This window comes from Natator depressus, chromosome 14 (genome assembly GCF_965152275.1).
Source record: "Natator depressus isolate rNatDep1 chromosome 14, rNatDep2.hap1, whole genome shotgun sequence".
NCBI lineage: Eukaryota > Metazoa > Chordata > Testudines > Cheloniidae > Natator > Natator depressus.
The window spans coordinates 8442947-8458194 of NC_134247.1; the positions used below are offsets into that span (position 1 = coordinate 8442947).

General features: G+C 44.7%; 1 protein-coding gene across 5 annotated transcripts; it reads left to right on the top strand.

Moving 5' to 3' along the window:
• Nucleotides 1-3887: 3887 nt before the first annotated feature.
• Nucleotides 3888-13707, top strand: KPNA2 (karyopherin subunit alpha 2). 5 transcript variants are annotated; one of them, XM_074971189.1, is made up of 11 exons: nt 3888-3998; nt 5143-5275; nt 5388-5525; nt 6035-6123; nt 7049-7317; nt 8964-9058; nt 9163-9426; nt 10990-11223; nt 11639-11821; nt 12824-12973; nt 13088-13707. In XM_074971189.1, exons 2-11 carry the CDS (start codon nt 5201-5203, stop codon nt 13178-13180), a joined length of 1590 nt encoding a protein of 529 aa, XP_074827290.1. In that variant the 5' UTR covers nt 3888-3998; nt 5143-5200; the 3' UTR covers nt 13181-13707. The 5 variants fall into 5 exon arrangements, with proteins under 5 accessions (XP_074827290.1, XP_074827291.1, XP_074827292.1 ...); XM_074971190.1 differs by having other exon boundaries at nt 5154-5275; XM_074971191.1 differs by having other exon boundaries at nt 3890-3994.
• The last annotated feature ends 1541 nt before the right edge of the window (nt 13708-15248 follow it).

The window sequence follows — 15248 nt, forward strand, 5'->3', positions numbered from 1 at the left end:
GCCGGTTCCTTGGGTCCCCCAGCAAGCCTCCTGTGTCCCAGAACCATAACTACCTCCACTCTGCCCCGGCTCCTCCAGCTGGCTCATACTACCCAGGGCTCCACCCTGGTGGGTTGCACGCTTCATTGCTTGTGTCCACCAAGGCTAGCTGGGTGTATAGCTCTGCCAACCAAAGCAACCTGTGTGACCCTCTAGTAAGCTGCCCCCTGTGATATGTGTATGCCAAAGGCGAGAGCACCAGAGAGTTTCCACTGCAGTATCAAATGGGCACTTTGGGCCTGATTTTAATGGCAATCAGACTTCCAGTTTTCACCAGAATCAGTTGGGTTCTGCCCATTGATATCTAATATTCCCTAAAATTAAAGAATTGATCAGATGTGGTTTTCAAAAGTTGTGGTGTTACAGACAGACAGAGAAATGCCATTACGGCCTCACTTTCATGTAGCAAAGGAGCTCCAGCTCACTATCCTCAGCCATTGGCTCTGCTTCTCCAACATGATTTCTTCTCCACCCTCTGTGCTTTGCCTCAGTCCTTGCTTTAGCCCCTTTCCCACTTGTGATTCCCACTGCCTTTTTCTCAGCTTCCTTCTTTTGATGTGCCAAGCATCCACTCTCTCTCCCCTAAAAATATCTCCTCAAACTCATTGCTTCTGGTTAGCTTGCCATCTCTACCATCTATTTTGGCAATCATCACTCCCACGCTCCAGCCGAACCATGTTCTTGTGCCATTCATATTTCTCTTCATAAAGGTCAGAGCAAACAAAATAACTACAAACCAAACCAAACCCTATATAAAATGTCACTGAGGAACCCTCCTGTCTCTCTCGCATTGCCTATCATCTTCATTTGCTGTGATATATGTTCTTCATGGCGGAGACCTTGTCTTCATACAGGTCTGTAAGCTACCATGTGCTTCTATGGAGCTGTATAAAAATAATAATCTAATTAACAGGCATGTGTCTCAGTGGCTGTACCACTACCTTTGACTGGTTGAAATTTGAACTATGGTCATAGGGCTTAATGTGCTTGAGTTTCAGCTGGTGTCCCTAGGATTCCAGATCTGTTGGGAAAATGTAATACTGTATAGCCTGTGCTCTGGATCCTTGTCCTTCTTGTCAAAAGCCAGTAGGGAAGTGTTGAGCTTTTCAACATATCCGAGGAAAACAGGGTGCCAATTATAATTTTTAAAAAATTATGAGTTTGACTTCTGTTCAAAAAGTTATCCCATGTATATAATCTGTTTTGCATTAATATACTGGCAATCAATGTGACAAGACAACTCATAGTGTCTCTATGCCACTGACTTGTTTGATTCTAGTTAATTAGTGTTCAGAACTAAGTATAGCATATAGACTTGTGTTGATGTTGTCCATTTCACCAGGATAATTTATAATCCAGAAAAGTTCCCCACAATAGCGGGACCATTCTCCCGATTACGTTTGCTACATGAGAGTGAGCTGCTGGCACTGTGTTCTCTCTTCAACTTTGGAATTTGCTCTTTGCTTGGTTCTAAATATCCCAAATCTATTTGATCTTTTGGGCATGCTATAAAACCCCTATTTTTGAGCTGGCTTTTGAGAGGGTCTGGTGGTGGATCTCTTAGGAAACTAAGGTCTAAGATGTTTTGGATTTGGAATCTGAGGGCTGGAGAAGTATGTGAGGGTAGGTTGCTGCTCTTTTGATTTGATATTTAGTATGTAAGGAGTGCGTCTTCAATCAATTTGCTTTAAATCCCAGTAAAGAGCTGCTGCCACTTTGGTTAGGAGCCTGAGGGTCCTGGTTTTCCCAAGAGCAGGAAGGAAGGCACAAAGGGTATGTCTATGGGTACGTCTAGACTGGAATAAAAGATCCACAGCATCGCCGTGGTTGGTCCAGATCAGCTGACTCAGGCTTGGGCTGTGGGGCTAAACATTGCTGTGCAGACATTCCAGCTCAGGGTGGAGCCTGGGCTCTGAGATCCGCCGCCCTCACAAGGTCCCAGCCTGGGCTCCAGCCCGAACCTGAACATCTGCAGAGCAATTTTACAGCCCCACAGCCCAAGCCCCAAGAGCCCAAGTCAGCTGACACAGTCCAGCTGCATGTATTTAATTGATGCGTAGATGTACCCTACATTGCAATGTAAACCCAGGGTTAATAGAACTCAAGTTAGCAGACCCTGTTTTGTTAACTTAGGGCTTGAGCATCTACACTCATCTGTAACCCCAGTTTAGGAATTGTTGAACCCTTGATCCCAACCTTGGGCTCCAGCATCTACACTGCATTACGTGGGCCCAAGTCCAATCACTCATATCCCAGACTTCCTAGCGCCTTCCTAAAATGTGGCTGGTGTCACCCTTTCTTCATCGTGAAGTGTGGGAAAATCTGACTGTCCACCAATCTTTACAGTCCAGAGGACAAAGGAAGTCAGCCCATGGGATTGTGGGATATTTCTGGTGGATTTCATGAGCAGGAGTCCAGTGGGGCTGTGTCTACATTGCAAAACAATAGGGCTTGAACCCTAGGTCCTGGATAGGGTGGCCAGGTGCCCAGTTTTTGACCGGAAAGTCCAGTCGAAAAGGGGACCTGACTGTGTCCGGTCAGATCTACAGATCGGACACCCAAAGTCCAGTTACAGTGGGTGGGGAAGGCAGGGAGGTGCCAGGTCATCACCTGCCCAGCCCTACTCAGCCGGGGCCATCTCCTACCTGCATCAGGCAGCTGCAGCTCCCAGCCCCGGCTCCGCAGGCAAGTCCCTCCTCACCTGGGTGGGGAGTGGGGGAGAAGAGCAGCGAACGGCCAGGAAGAATGGGGAAGAGGACTGAACAGGGGGTGGGGCCTCAGGGAAGAGGTGGGGCAAGGAGGAAGAGGCAGTGTTGGGGAGGTTCCAACACTCCTGCTGGAGTGTCTGTTTTTTAAATATTACAAACTTGGCAACTCTAGTCCCAACTTGACTGAGGCTCAGATGCTCCATGCCAATGTAGTCCTGGGTCTGAGCTCTGGATTTGCGTGATTTGTGTGTAGACAGAAAGGGGGTAGGCTTGAGGCTGAGTTTGAACCCTGGGTTTACAATGCCGTGTAGACCTGGGATTCTCAAACTGGGGGTCTGGACCCATGAAGGGGTTGCGAGGTTATTACATGGGGGGTCACGAGCTGTCAGCTTCCACCCCAAACCCTGCTTTGCCTCCAGCATTTATAATGGTGTTAAATATATTTGTTAAGTGTTTTTAATTTATAAGGGGGGGGTTGCCTTCAGAGGCTTGCTAAGTGAAAGGGGTCACCAGTACAAAAGTTTGAGAACCACTAGTGTAGATGTACCCAAAGCATGCAGCAGTCCTAGGTGGCCAGGGGTTTGGTCATGCTGTAGGGGATGTGACTATTGAAAACCCCACCGTGAAAGTCCATTCACTCCTAACCCGGGAAGGGGGGAGGTAAGAGCAATGACTTCCTCCTTCAGGCTTCACTCAACCTCCCTGCTTGGGTGTACTGAAAGCGGCCGCTTTCGGCATATTTTTGGAGGTCCCCATAACAAAAACAGGCCACTACGGGGACAACAAATCCCAGCATCCCATGCTCCGCCTTCCTTCAAGCTGACAAGGAACAAGGCCGAGCATTGGGTGCTGGGAACTGTAGTCTGCCTCGGGCTTATTGGCACTAGGTGGCGCATTGTGTGTTGGGATCGGTAGTCTTGGAGCCGCGAGTGGTGCGTTGTACGCTCTGTGACGTGTAATCATCTCTCTCCAAGATCCTGGCGCGGTTCTCGTGAGATCACTGGTTCCCCCTCACACACGCCTCCACCTCGCGAGAACAGCTTGTTTTTCAAACAGACCAATGAGAATGTTGCTTTGGCTCGAATTGACCAATAGGGGAGCGAAGACGCGGGAAATTTAAATCCCGCCAGGGGCGGGGTCAAGGAAGAAGGGGCGGGGACAGCGGCAACGTGTTCGCTGGTGGCCTGGGCGAGTCAGTCAGTGCGCCGGTGTGGTAGTAGCTGCAGAGACGGGAAGCGGTTTCTGTTGTAGGTGGGGGTCTCGCGCGCTGCGTCCGGTAGACGTGGGGGTGATGGAAGAAAAGCGGGGGAGGGGAGTTCTGGGGGGTGGGCTGGAGTAATAGGGGGTGAAATGAAGTTGGGGATTTTCTATGGGGTATTTAGTGTGGGGGAAGGGCGGCGGTCGGGGGCTATGTGGGCTTGTGAGGGGGCAAGAGGCTAGGCGGGGTGCGGTTCTCGGGCTATATGGGACGGGGGGGATGGGCTAGAGCTGTAAAGGGTGAAATGAGGTGGGGTAGTTCCTATGTGGTGGTTATATAGCGGGGTGGGGGAAGGTAAAACACCTTTCCCCCCCCGCCCCCCCGCGTCCCATTGCTCATTACGGGGGCTAAGGTGGTTTCCGCCCTGCTGGAGGGTGGATGGGTGGGGGATTTCTAGATTGCAACTCTCCCAGGGAAGGCACTGACTGGGTTACTGGCTTATTTTGAATCGGGTGGTATGTTCTTGACCGTGTGACTGCAGCAGCTTCTTTGTGTTGGTTTGGGGCTTAACTCCCTGTAGCCTACATAAGGAGCTGCGAGCTGCACCCCGTTATAGATGTAGAGGCTGCACTGTGCTTGGGGTGTGTCTGCAAAATGGCTATCTCCATTTAAAAGGCCATTATCAACTTTAACTCACTTTACGGAATTGACTGGATTTCAAGTTAAGTACATGTTCTACATCTGCCTGCCCCCGAGTCAGGGTGCCAACCTATGTGTTTCTAATCTCACTTTTGTTTTTTTCCTGGGGTGGGGAAATAACAAACTTTCTTGTTGCTATGCCTGAACGATCAGTGTTGTTTGCCGAAATAATTAATCTGACTATGCATCGAGGGCTGTAAGAAACCTAAAAATTATAATTATATATATATATATATATATTTCTGTTTATTTGCAGTAAACTTGGGTGTTACTTGTAACAATAGTGAGCTTTTAAAAACAAAAAACAAAACATCCCTTCTGTTTTTCTAACTTAACAATGTCCCTTTTCAAATCAGAGGCAATGCTAGTTATTTAAGTTTTAGGTGGAATGATATGGAATCTGGACATACTTTTTTATCTTTAACCCCAATCTTGATTTCAGGTGTATGTCTTAATCTGAAATCCTTTTGGCTAAAGTAAATTAATTGCTAATCTCAGATCTGTTTCAGGTCTGTCTCTTTCATTGGTATTGCCTGAGGTCTGACTCCTATAAAAGATGTCTACCAATGAGAATGCTAGTGCAGCAGTTGCCCGTCTGAACAGATTCAAGAATAAGGGAAAAGACACTACAGTGAGTATCTGATCATCAGTTGGAGTGTGTGGCCAAATATGTTTTTAAGCATAATGTAGCCCTTTAAAAAGAGAAGTACAGTTCATCACGAATGCGCATTTGCCTCTCTCAGGAAATGAGGAGGCGGCGGATTGAAGTCAATGTAGAGCTGAGGAAAGCTAAGAAAGATGATCAGATGCTTAAAAGAAGAAATGTCAGTACTCTCCCAGATGATGCCACTTCACCTCTTCAGGAAAACCGGAACAATCAGGTAACTAAGTCCCGAACTCAGTGAGGAGGTTTTTCCCCTGATGTTGGGCTGTGGCTCTGCTGCATGTCTCTTCCATCAGTGGATGTGTTCCTGTGTATGTCTGTAGTGCTGTATAATTATGTTACCAACTGTAACAGAGAGACCACAGTGGCAATCCCTACCCTATATAACCTCAGACAGAAGGAACAAATAAATACAGTAGTGCTAGGCTTTGTCTACAGTGGGAACATGGCTTTAAACACAGTTATCTACACTAATGCTAAGTGGTTTTAATAACAATTAAAATTCATGTTAACACACCTAACAACTAACTTTCCCAGTGTAGACAAAACTATGGCTGACAAGGATTGGGAGTCCCATTATAATTGCACAATATTCAATAAAGCAACGTGTGTTTGACTGGTGCTTTCTCATAGCACTGTGCCTTGTGGGCTAAGGGAGCTTTTGCTTGCTATACAGACACACATTCTTCCCAACATAGTCTTAACAACTTTCTATTTCTCATGCAGGCCACTGCACATTGGTCTGTTGAGGAAATTGTCAAAGGAATTAACAGTAATAATTTGGAGCTTCAGTTGCAGGCAACTCAGGCTGCCAGGTGAGAACCTTCAAGGTCAAAGTTTATCCAACTCTTCTATGTGGCTGGGGATAAAGGGGTTCAGCTAATCAGAGCACAGGTGTCAGTTGTAGCAAATACTTTCTGGAAGCCTTGTTCTACGTAAATATTGCTAACACTTCTTCTATAATCTGCTCTTTGGCAAGTAAACATTTTGGAATTGACACTCTAGTCAGTGTGGAGACTAGGGCCAAATGGAATTATAACCTTGAATGATTAAAGGCGTGACCTGACTCTGGGACTTTGAACCTGGTACACCTGAGCTGTTCCCTGACTCTGTTTCTGGTCTTAGGGGTGGCACAGAGGTGCTGCAAGATTTTTAAAAAGTCTCATTCTCCATTTACAGAATAAAATATTGCATCTGTTTAATTATATAATATGATGTTTAGGGATAGAACTGGGACCTTAGTTTAGGGCTGAGAATTTAAGACACTAATGTATACAAGTAGAAAACGGGTTCTGGGATCTCACTTCTGAATGAAGTGAACAGCACAATGGTTCCAGTTAGGAATGTGGTCCAAAACATGTGAACTAGCAGAAAGATCTCTCACGGTTTTTGTGCAGCCTCTGGCAGCTGCTGCTCTTTCTACATTAGAATATACCTCTTGAGCAGCTCAGATGCATTCTTACTGTTGCAGCAGCATGAAGCTAAGTTTCACTTCAGTCACTGAACAAAATCTCTAAAGAAATTTGCCCAAAAACAATTTTGTTAACATTTTAAAGCTTCCTAGCTAGCTTGTGTTCAACTGACTTGTAGTTTGTCTGAACGTCTCAGTACATTTTGCTGCTTCCCCTTTTGAATGTTTTTATATTTTACAAAGTGATTTTCAGACTGACTAAACTGGAATCTTCCCTAAAGATTTTAGTGGACAAAAATAACACTTTCTTATTTTTATTTCTTCCATAGGAAACTCCTGTCCAGAGAGAAGCAGCCCCCCATAGACCATATAATTCGGGCTGGTTTGATTCCAAAATTTGTCTCCTTTTTGGGAAGAGCAGACTGTAGCCCTATTCAGTTTGAATCTGCTTGGGCGCTTACCAACATCGCTTCTGGCACATCGGAGCAAACGAAGGCTGTGGTGGATGGTGGGGCTATACCAGCCTTTATATCCCTGTTGGCTTCGCCCCATACTCACATCAGTGAACAGGCCGTGTGGGCTTTAGGAAACATTGCAGGTATATCAATGTGGTGTATGACCATTGTTTATAGCCCTACTTCCTTATATACAAGGGGAAGAGAAGGCCGTTGGGGCCAGATTTTCAAAATAGCGTGGTTTCCATTTACCTAGCAAGCAGAGCTCTTGCAAATCTGGCCCCACCGCCAATGTCATCTAGCGTATAACAACCTGAACTCCCACATGGAGACAGTCACAAATAACTCCTTGCCTTTTGGCTAAGTATAGTATTCAATACAACGTCTATCAAAACCTGGCAATCTGTAAATTCCATTTGACACAACACTTTCATATTTCACTACCATCTTAATGTGGTAGCTACTTCTCTTTTTTCAATAATCTGAGTGGACTCTGCTTTTTCTTGAAACGGGTGTCCTCTTTTGGGGCTTAGGGGGAGGGAGATACTGAGGAGCTTTCAGGTGTTTGTCTGCAATCTGCCTGGTTCTAGTCAGTCAGTGTTCAATCTAGTTCTTGAATTCTAAGTTTATAAATTCAGACATAGCAAGGGTAAAATAGTGATTCAGATGATCACTGGAGCAATTATTTTAGTACTTGAATTCTAGAAATGGCTGTTTAAAATATTGCATGGCTTAGGCAGTGGATTTCTGGGATACCTCTGTGTTCCTTCCGCATAGCCTCAAAACTTTAATTGAGGCTGAAGTCCTTTCTCTTGACCCCTAAAATCTAAATCCTTAAACTAGCCATAGCGTGACAACTAGGAACTGTGGTTCTCAGCCATGAGAGATCAGAATTCCAAAGTACTTCATAATTTGCATAAGACACCATCAAGTATCTTAAAAAATAAACATCCTTTTCTCAGGGATGGACTACAGGAACTCATCAACAGCATTAAGTTCACTCTAGTTTTCATGCACCATCACAGTGCAGTTATGTCTGACAATGTAGGGATATGTTAGGGTCCAAGAGTTTTTATTGAAATAAAAGCAAGAATGTTTCTATAAAATTGTTCTAGTGCTACAGTGAGACTGCTTTATTGGGGGGGGGGGGGGGGGAGAAGAAAGGGTCTGTGACAAAATAACCATTCAGTAAAAAAACCCTTCAACCATAGCCTTTAATTACTTCGAATCAAATTGTGAACTAAAGATTTTAGTCTCTGAAAGTGGATTGAAATAACATTGACCGTAACTAATAGGTGCTTTAGAATATTTTTAATCTAAGGGGTAGTAACAAGTGAATTCAACTAAGCATAACTCATACTTATTTACTCTGGAATTTTCTCCAGACAGAATGAATGACTCTTTCATGTTCCCAGTTCAATACTGGGTCAAATGCATTTTGTGGAAGAGGGTGGGATTGGGTTAGGTTTCCATTAGAACTAGGGAGGGCAAGGGAGAAAACTCCTACTTGATTTTGAGTTTTGTAAAAACTTGTTACCAAACCTACAACTTAAGCCACATTTTAAAATATCAGATCAGGAAGTCCATGGCTTGAGTAGGAAAAAAAACATGCATTCCAAGTGGCTTATCACTGATAGCGGTTCTCCCTTTGTCCACCAATGCCTCTGCTTCTTAATCAGTATCTGCATTAATGATTCACTAAATCAAGGAAGGGACGCTGTTTATACACAGCCTGCTGTTCAGTTAGGAGTTTCCTGTTCCTGACATAGATATTTCTTCTGGCTTTCAGGTGATGGTTCAGCCTACAGAGACCTAGTTATTAAGTATGGTGCTATTGACCCACTGTTGGCTCTACTTGCTGTGCCTGATATATCTTCTCTAGCAGTAAGTGTGCATCACAAACGAAGTCACAACAGTAGCACTAAACTATTATAAATCACTAAACTCCCAGCCGAACAGGAGCTAACCACAAACGTTTACTTTTTCAGTCTGGATACTTGCGCAATCTTACCTGGACCCTCTCAAACCTGTGTCGCAATAAGAATCCTGCACCTCCCATAGAAGCTATTGAGCAGATCCTGCCTACCCTAGTTCGTCTATTGCACCATGATGACCATGAGGTCTTGGCAGATACCTGCTGGGCAATCTCTTACCTTACTGATGGTTCTAATGATAGAATTGAAGTAGTAGTGAAAACTGGACTGGTGCCACAGCTTGTGAAACTCCTGGGATGTGGTGAACTGCCAATAATGGTAAGATGGTGATGCATAGAAATTACTTTAGCATGTATTTGTCTCACTCCTGTCTGAGTGGTTTATGTTAAAAACAAAATAGAGCAGTGGCTTTCAAATCGTGTTAGCCATTTTGTGTAGTCAAAAGGAAACCCATAACACGTACTTTGGCTGATCCATGAGTAGATGGTCTTTCCTGAGGACCTCACATGAATGATCTATGCAGCTAACAAGCTTCTTTCCTCAGTAACTTCAGTAGCTTGACAATGTCTAATTACATCACTCTGGTCTCGATTTCACTTCATGATTCCTCAGAATCATGACCTGAGGAAGAGCTCTGTGTAAGCTTGAAAGCTTGTGTTGCACCAATAAAAAAAAAACTACCTCACCCACCTTCTCTCCTTATGAATCATGAGTAGGTCCCTACCAAATTCACTGTCCATTTTGGTCAATTTCACAAACATAGGATTTTAAAAATCATAAATTTCATTATTTCAGCTATTTAAAACTGAAATTTCAGTTTTGTAATTGTAGGGGTCCTGACCCAAAAAGGAGTTATGGGGAGGTTGCCAGGTTAGTGTGTGTGTGGGGGGGTGTGGGGGGGGTGTGCAGGGGTGTTGAAGTACTGCTACCCTTACTTCTGTGTTGCTGCTGGAGGTGCTGCCTTCAGCACTGGGCAGCTGAAAAGCAGTGGCTGCTGGCCAAGATCACAGCTCTGAAGGCAGATCTGCCCCCAACAACAGCACAGAAGTAAGGATGGCATGGTATGGTATTGCCATCCTTATTTCTGTGCTACTACCTGCAGAGCTGGGCCCTCAGTCAGCAGCTGCCCCTCTCTGGCCACTCAGCTCTGAAGGTAGCACAGAAGTAAGGGTGGCAATACTGTGACACCCCCACCCCAAATAACCTTATGACCCCCTGTAACTCCCATTTGGGTCAGGACCCCCAATTTGAGAAACGCTGGACTCCCCTGTGAAACCTGTATAGTATAGGGTAAAAGCGCACACAAGACCAGGTTTCATGGGGAGAGACCAGATTTCCTGGCCATGAAAAACATGTTACAGACCATGAATTTGGTAGGGCCCTGATCATGAGGCATGGGTAACAGCTATCAGAGATATTCCTTCAGACTTAGTAGTTTTCCTTAATTAACTAGCTTAAATTACCAATGGCTTCAATCCACAACAGTGATATAAAGCTTGGCATTCTAATGGCAGTGCTTGGCAATGGAATCTGTTAAAGGAGTATGGAATCTTAAAACTTAGCTCAATATGGTTAGAGCATGGGTTCTAGGAGTCCAGCTTGAGTCTTCCTCCCAACTCTAGCACTTTATAGGCATATTGTGCTAAGACCATAACTTCTCCACCTCAGTTTACCTACTGTATAACAGCTGTAATGTCTAGACCACTTCAGGTTTCTCAAATGAGAGGGGTATCATAGCTGTTTATTCTACAGCAACCCACTTAATAACTGCAGGGGATAAAGCAGAAGAGCTTCTGGTGGTGATGGTCTGCTTCTGAGGTGTTGTACTAGTGGAACTTAGTAATATGTCCTAAACTAATCATTTTGCAACGTCTCTTTCAGACTCCATCATTAAGAGCTATAGGAAACATTGTCACTGGCACCGATGACCAAACACAGATTGTTATTGAATCAGGAGCACTAACTGTCTTTCCAAGCCTGCTCTCTCACCACAAAAATAACATCCAAAAAGAAGCAGCGTGGACCATGTCCAACATTACTGCTGGCCGTCGGGACCAGATCCAGCAAGTTGTGGATCATGGACTTGTTCCATATCTCATTGGAATTCTGAAAAAGGTAAAAATCCAATGTCCTCCACAATGAGATTTTGTAATCAAGTGCCAAAATTTAGGCCTTACATATGGAAGTATGTTCCCCCAGACTTTAGTGGAAGCCACCTACTGTTCTAAAGGTGTACTTACTCTAAAATCTTCAGGCTGATGTTGACTGTAACTTACTGTAGGGTTAAGATGACCACTTTTCAGAGTTGAAGTTATTCTAGGCAAGTTTGCTATGTATAAAAAGGAGGCATTAAATGTGCTCTCTGTATATTAATCATCTTTGGCAAAAACTTAAGCTCTGAACTTTAACTTTTATTGCATGGCCAAACTAGCACTTGGATATCTTTAATGTAGAAGATCTCACTGATCTACTAGTCATTGGTTTCTTGTTACTGTTTATACTGGAGTACATCACCCTTATTTTAAAACAGGGGGACTTCAAATCACAAAAAGAAGCTGTATGGGCTGTGACCAACTACACAAGTGGTGGAACAATTGATCAGATTGTATACCTTGTTCAGGCTGGTGTCGTAGAACCTTTACTGAACCTCTTGTCAGCCAAGGACAGCAAAACTGTGCTAGTTATTCTGGATGCTATTACTAATATCTTCTTGGTAAGTAGACAAAGGATTGTCCATTGTTGGTAGGATGGCCTGTAACAACAAATTCTCCAATAGTTGATGACTGAAGGGGAGCCTCCTACTGCAGATACTTCCCACCATGTTTCATTCACTATTAACAACAATGCCTGGAAGTAGGTAACTATCTATCTATAGCAGAGGTGGGCAAACTATGGCCTGTGGGACCACATCCAGCCTGCGGGACCCTCCTGCCCGGCCCCTGAGCTCCTGGACCCTCCCGTGCTGTTCTCCCTCCAGTGCAGCTTCAGCACTCCATGCTGCTGGTGTAGTGTATTAAACTGCTCTGCGTAGGAATGTGCTGCTGGTAGCAGTTATCGAGAGCAATTTACTACGCTACACTGGTGCAATGCTCTGGGTGGCGTGGCTGTGGCACCACCAGCCACTGGTGCTCTGTGCTGCATGGTCAGGGAGCAGGTGGGGAGTTGGATAGAGGGCAGGGGAGTTCGGGGTGGTGGTAGTCAGGGAGCGGGGGTGTGGATGGGGTCAGGGCGGTCAGAGGATGGGGACTGGGGGGGAGTTGAATGGGGGCAGTCAGGGGCAGCGGTTCCGGGGACAGGGAGTGGGGGGGTGGATGGGGCAGGGGTTCTGGGGGGCTGTTAGGGAATAGGGGGTTGGGTGGGGCAGGTGGTGAGAAGCAAGGGGGGGGTGGATGGGGCGGGGGCACAGCCTCCCCTAACTGGCCCTCCATACAATTTCCAAAACCCGATGTGGCCCTCAGGCCACAAAGTTTGCCCGCTCCTGATCTATAGAGTTCAGCCACAGTATCTTGTACCTTAGTAGATTCAGTAGCCAAGAACCATAGCCTTGTTCATAACTAATCACTTTTGCTGATTCTAAAAATGGCCATTATATGCTCCAAGCAGGGACAAACCATCCATCCCTCTTACAAAGTTAGTCATTGTGGTAAATGTGTGGTGCTGCAGTACGTAAGCAAACCTCTTGAAGCATGAACCTTATATGGCTGATTCTTTGCAGGCTGCTGAGAAAATCGGTGAGACCGAAAGACTGTGTCTCATGATTGAAGAGTGTGGAGGTCTAGACAAAATTGAAGCTCTCCAGTCCCATGAAAATGAACTGGTGTACAAGGCCTCCTCAAGCCTCATTGAGAAGTATTTCTCAGCAGAGGTGAGTAACTGAAGGATTGAAATATGGGTTTGACTCTCTACATCTCAACACAAGCAAGTGTTTTAAAGCTTGAAATATTGAAATCCATTTCAAACCTCTTTCCACCTCTTTTAGGAAGAGGAAGACCAAAATGTTGTGCCAGACTCTACTGTTGATAGCTACACCTTCCAGATTCAGGGAAGTACTCCTGACACTTTCAACTTCTAGACTTTTCATACATTCCAGCCAGTTTCAAAAGTCTCTTGGTTACCCATCTGAGTACTGCCTTCTATTTGTCTTAATATCTCTACTTACCTTTTTTTACTGTTTTTATGTGACTTGTAATGTAGCACTTTGTATAACTGAAGCATACTTGAACAGTTCAAAACAGTGTACATACTGTGTGAATTACTTACTGTAAATCTCGATCTTTCTACCTGAGTCTTGAAGTACACATGTAAATACTCTTCTGCTTCCTTTTTTGGCTCTTATTGTGATGTCAGTGCAAGGCTGTGCTAATATAGCCTTCGTGCTGTTTGGGATAAGGGAGGTATTGGTTTCTTGATGTCACATCTATGTACATTCGAGGAATTTGGAGGCTTAACAAGTCATACAGCCTTCTCTCAGAGCAGGAGCCACTGCCATGCACTCTATGCCCGATCACAGTGGATCATCAATGGACTGTGAATCGGGTTTTAAAGCGAATTGGTGTTCAGAATTTAATAAAAATAGTATCAGAACACAATGTGAACTGTCAAACTCTTTATTTTTAAAGGAAGATGGGGCAAACCAGATGTATTTACACTTTCCTCTTTTGCACTTGTTAATCAACCAGTTTCTCATTCCTAGTGGCTGGGTAGAGGAATGAGTTCCTAGCCCAGTAGATGAGTGCAAGTCTAAATTGTGTATGTGTTGTGTGTGGTTTTTTTTTTTATTTGCCTGAAACTAGGGCACTCTACCCTTCAAGTCTTGGATATGCCTAACTGAATCCTATAGACAGACATAGCTGACAGATACCACTGCATAATGGGGAGCAGTTATAACGCTGCTTCCTTGTTTGCTGCTGCTCATACAGTTGTCCAGTACCACCCCTCAGCAACCTCTGATAACACTCATGACTGTAATGAGATTGTAGATACCAACAGGTATGTCTACCCTACCCTGCATTTCAGACTACGTTGGTGTGATAGCAGTATGCACCAAAGTGCTGCTGTGTAACTCTCTTGTCTATGATGTGGGCATGAGCTTAAAGGTCCCTAGCTTGCACTAATGTGGTCCTATTTAAAGAAACATGCCATAAGGGTCTGACTCCTCATTAAGAAAGGATGCTGAAGGAATGGCAGCCGGTGACCAGATGCTTACCAAAAACCCTGGAGGTGGTTTCCGGGGATGGGAGAGAAAGTTGTATAGCTCTACTTCTCCAAGGCTGGGCATGTTGACTTGATCCTCCTCTTCAGGAAGACATCAGACCATCTTGTATTGGATTAATATATACAGCTAAGGGTACACCTGCACTACCCGCTGGCTCAGCAGGTACTGATCAATCTATCGGATTGATTTATCGTGTCTTTTCTAGACACGATAAATCGATGCCTGTACTCCACCTCAGCAGGAGGAGTAAGCAGAGTCGATGGGGGAGCCGCCGCGGTCGATTCACCGCTGTGAGGACAGCCAAGTAACTTGAACTAAGATGCTTCGGCTTCAGTTACGCAAATAGCATAGTGGAAGTTGCAAATCTTAGTTCGAACCCCCCACCAGCGTAGCCCAGGCCTACGCCTAGAAGTGTCCTTGCTGTAGTCTGTTTCATGTGCATAAGATCATCTTGGAGAACAGTAGCTACAATGGCAACTTTCATCTTCAGAATCAAACACCCTCTTTCAAGAAAGTTGAATGCAGGACTCATCCATTCTAATGGCTCTCCCTTCAGTAGCTTCGTGTGGGGTCATGTTTGTGCTGGCTTCCTTAAAGGAGGCTCATATTGATGCTCTTGAGAGAAGGGTAGAAGAAGAACCATATAATAGCATCTGCAATCTTCCAGGTCTGAGGAAGAAAACTTGTTACTGAAATAAACTGCTGTACTAGGAGTGAGCCATAGGAAGCATCCACTAAAGAGTGACTTGGTTTCATGTTTGTTCAATCCTACACTGATGTAAGTGGTGGTGATAATTGAATGCATTAATGATACATAAACTTCTGCAATAATTAATCTCCTGTGACACAACCTGAGAAAAAAATTAAAAACACTCCCAATTTGGAGAGAGAGTTGAACTCGTTGAACAAGTAATCTGCTCCTGAT

Excerpts from the sequence above, each read along its gene's own strand:
- KPNA2 (XM_074971189.1), top strand. The coding sequence starts at position 5,201 with ATGTCTACCAATGAGAATGCTAGTGCAGCAGTTGCCCGTCTGAACAGA. Across the intron at positions 6,124-7,048 it reads CAGGCAACTCAGGCTGCCAG|GAAACTCCTGTCCAGAGAGA; the intron begins GTGAGAACCTTC and ends TTTCTTCCATAG. Across the intron at positions 11,224-11,638 it reads TCATTGGAATTCTGAAAAAG|GGGGACTTCAAATCACAAAA; the intron begins GTAAAAATCCAA and ends ATTTTAAAACAG.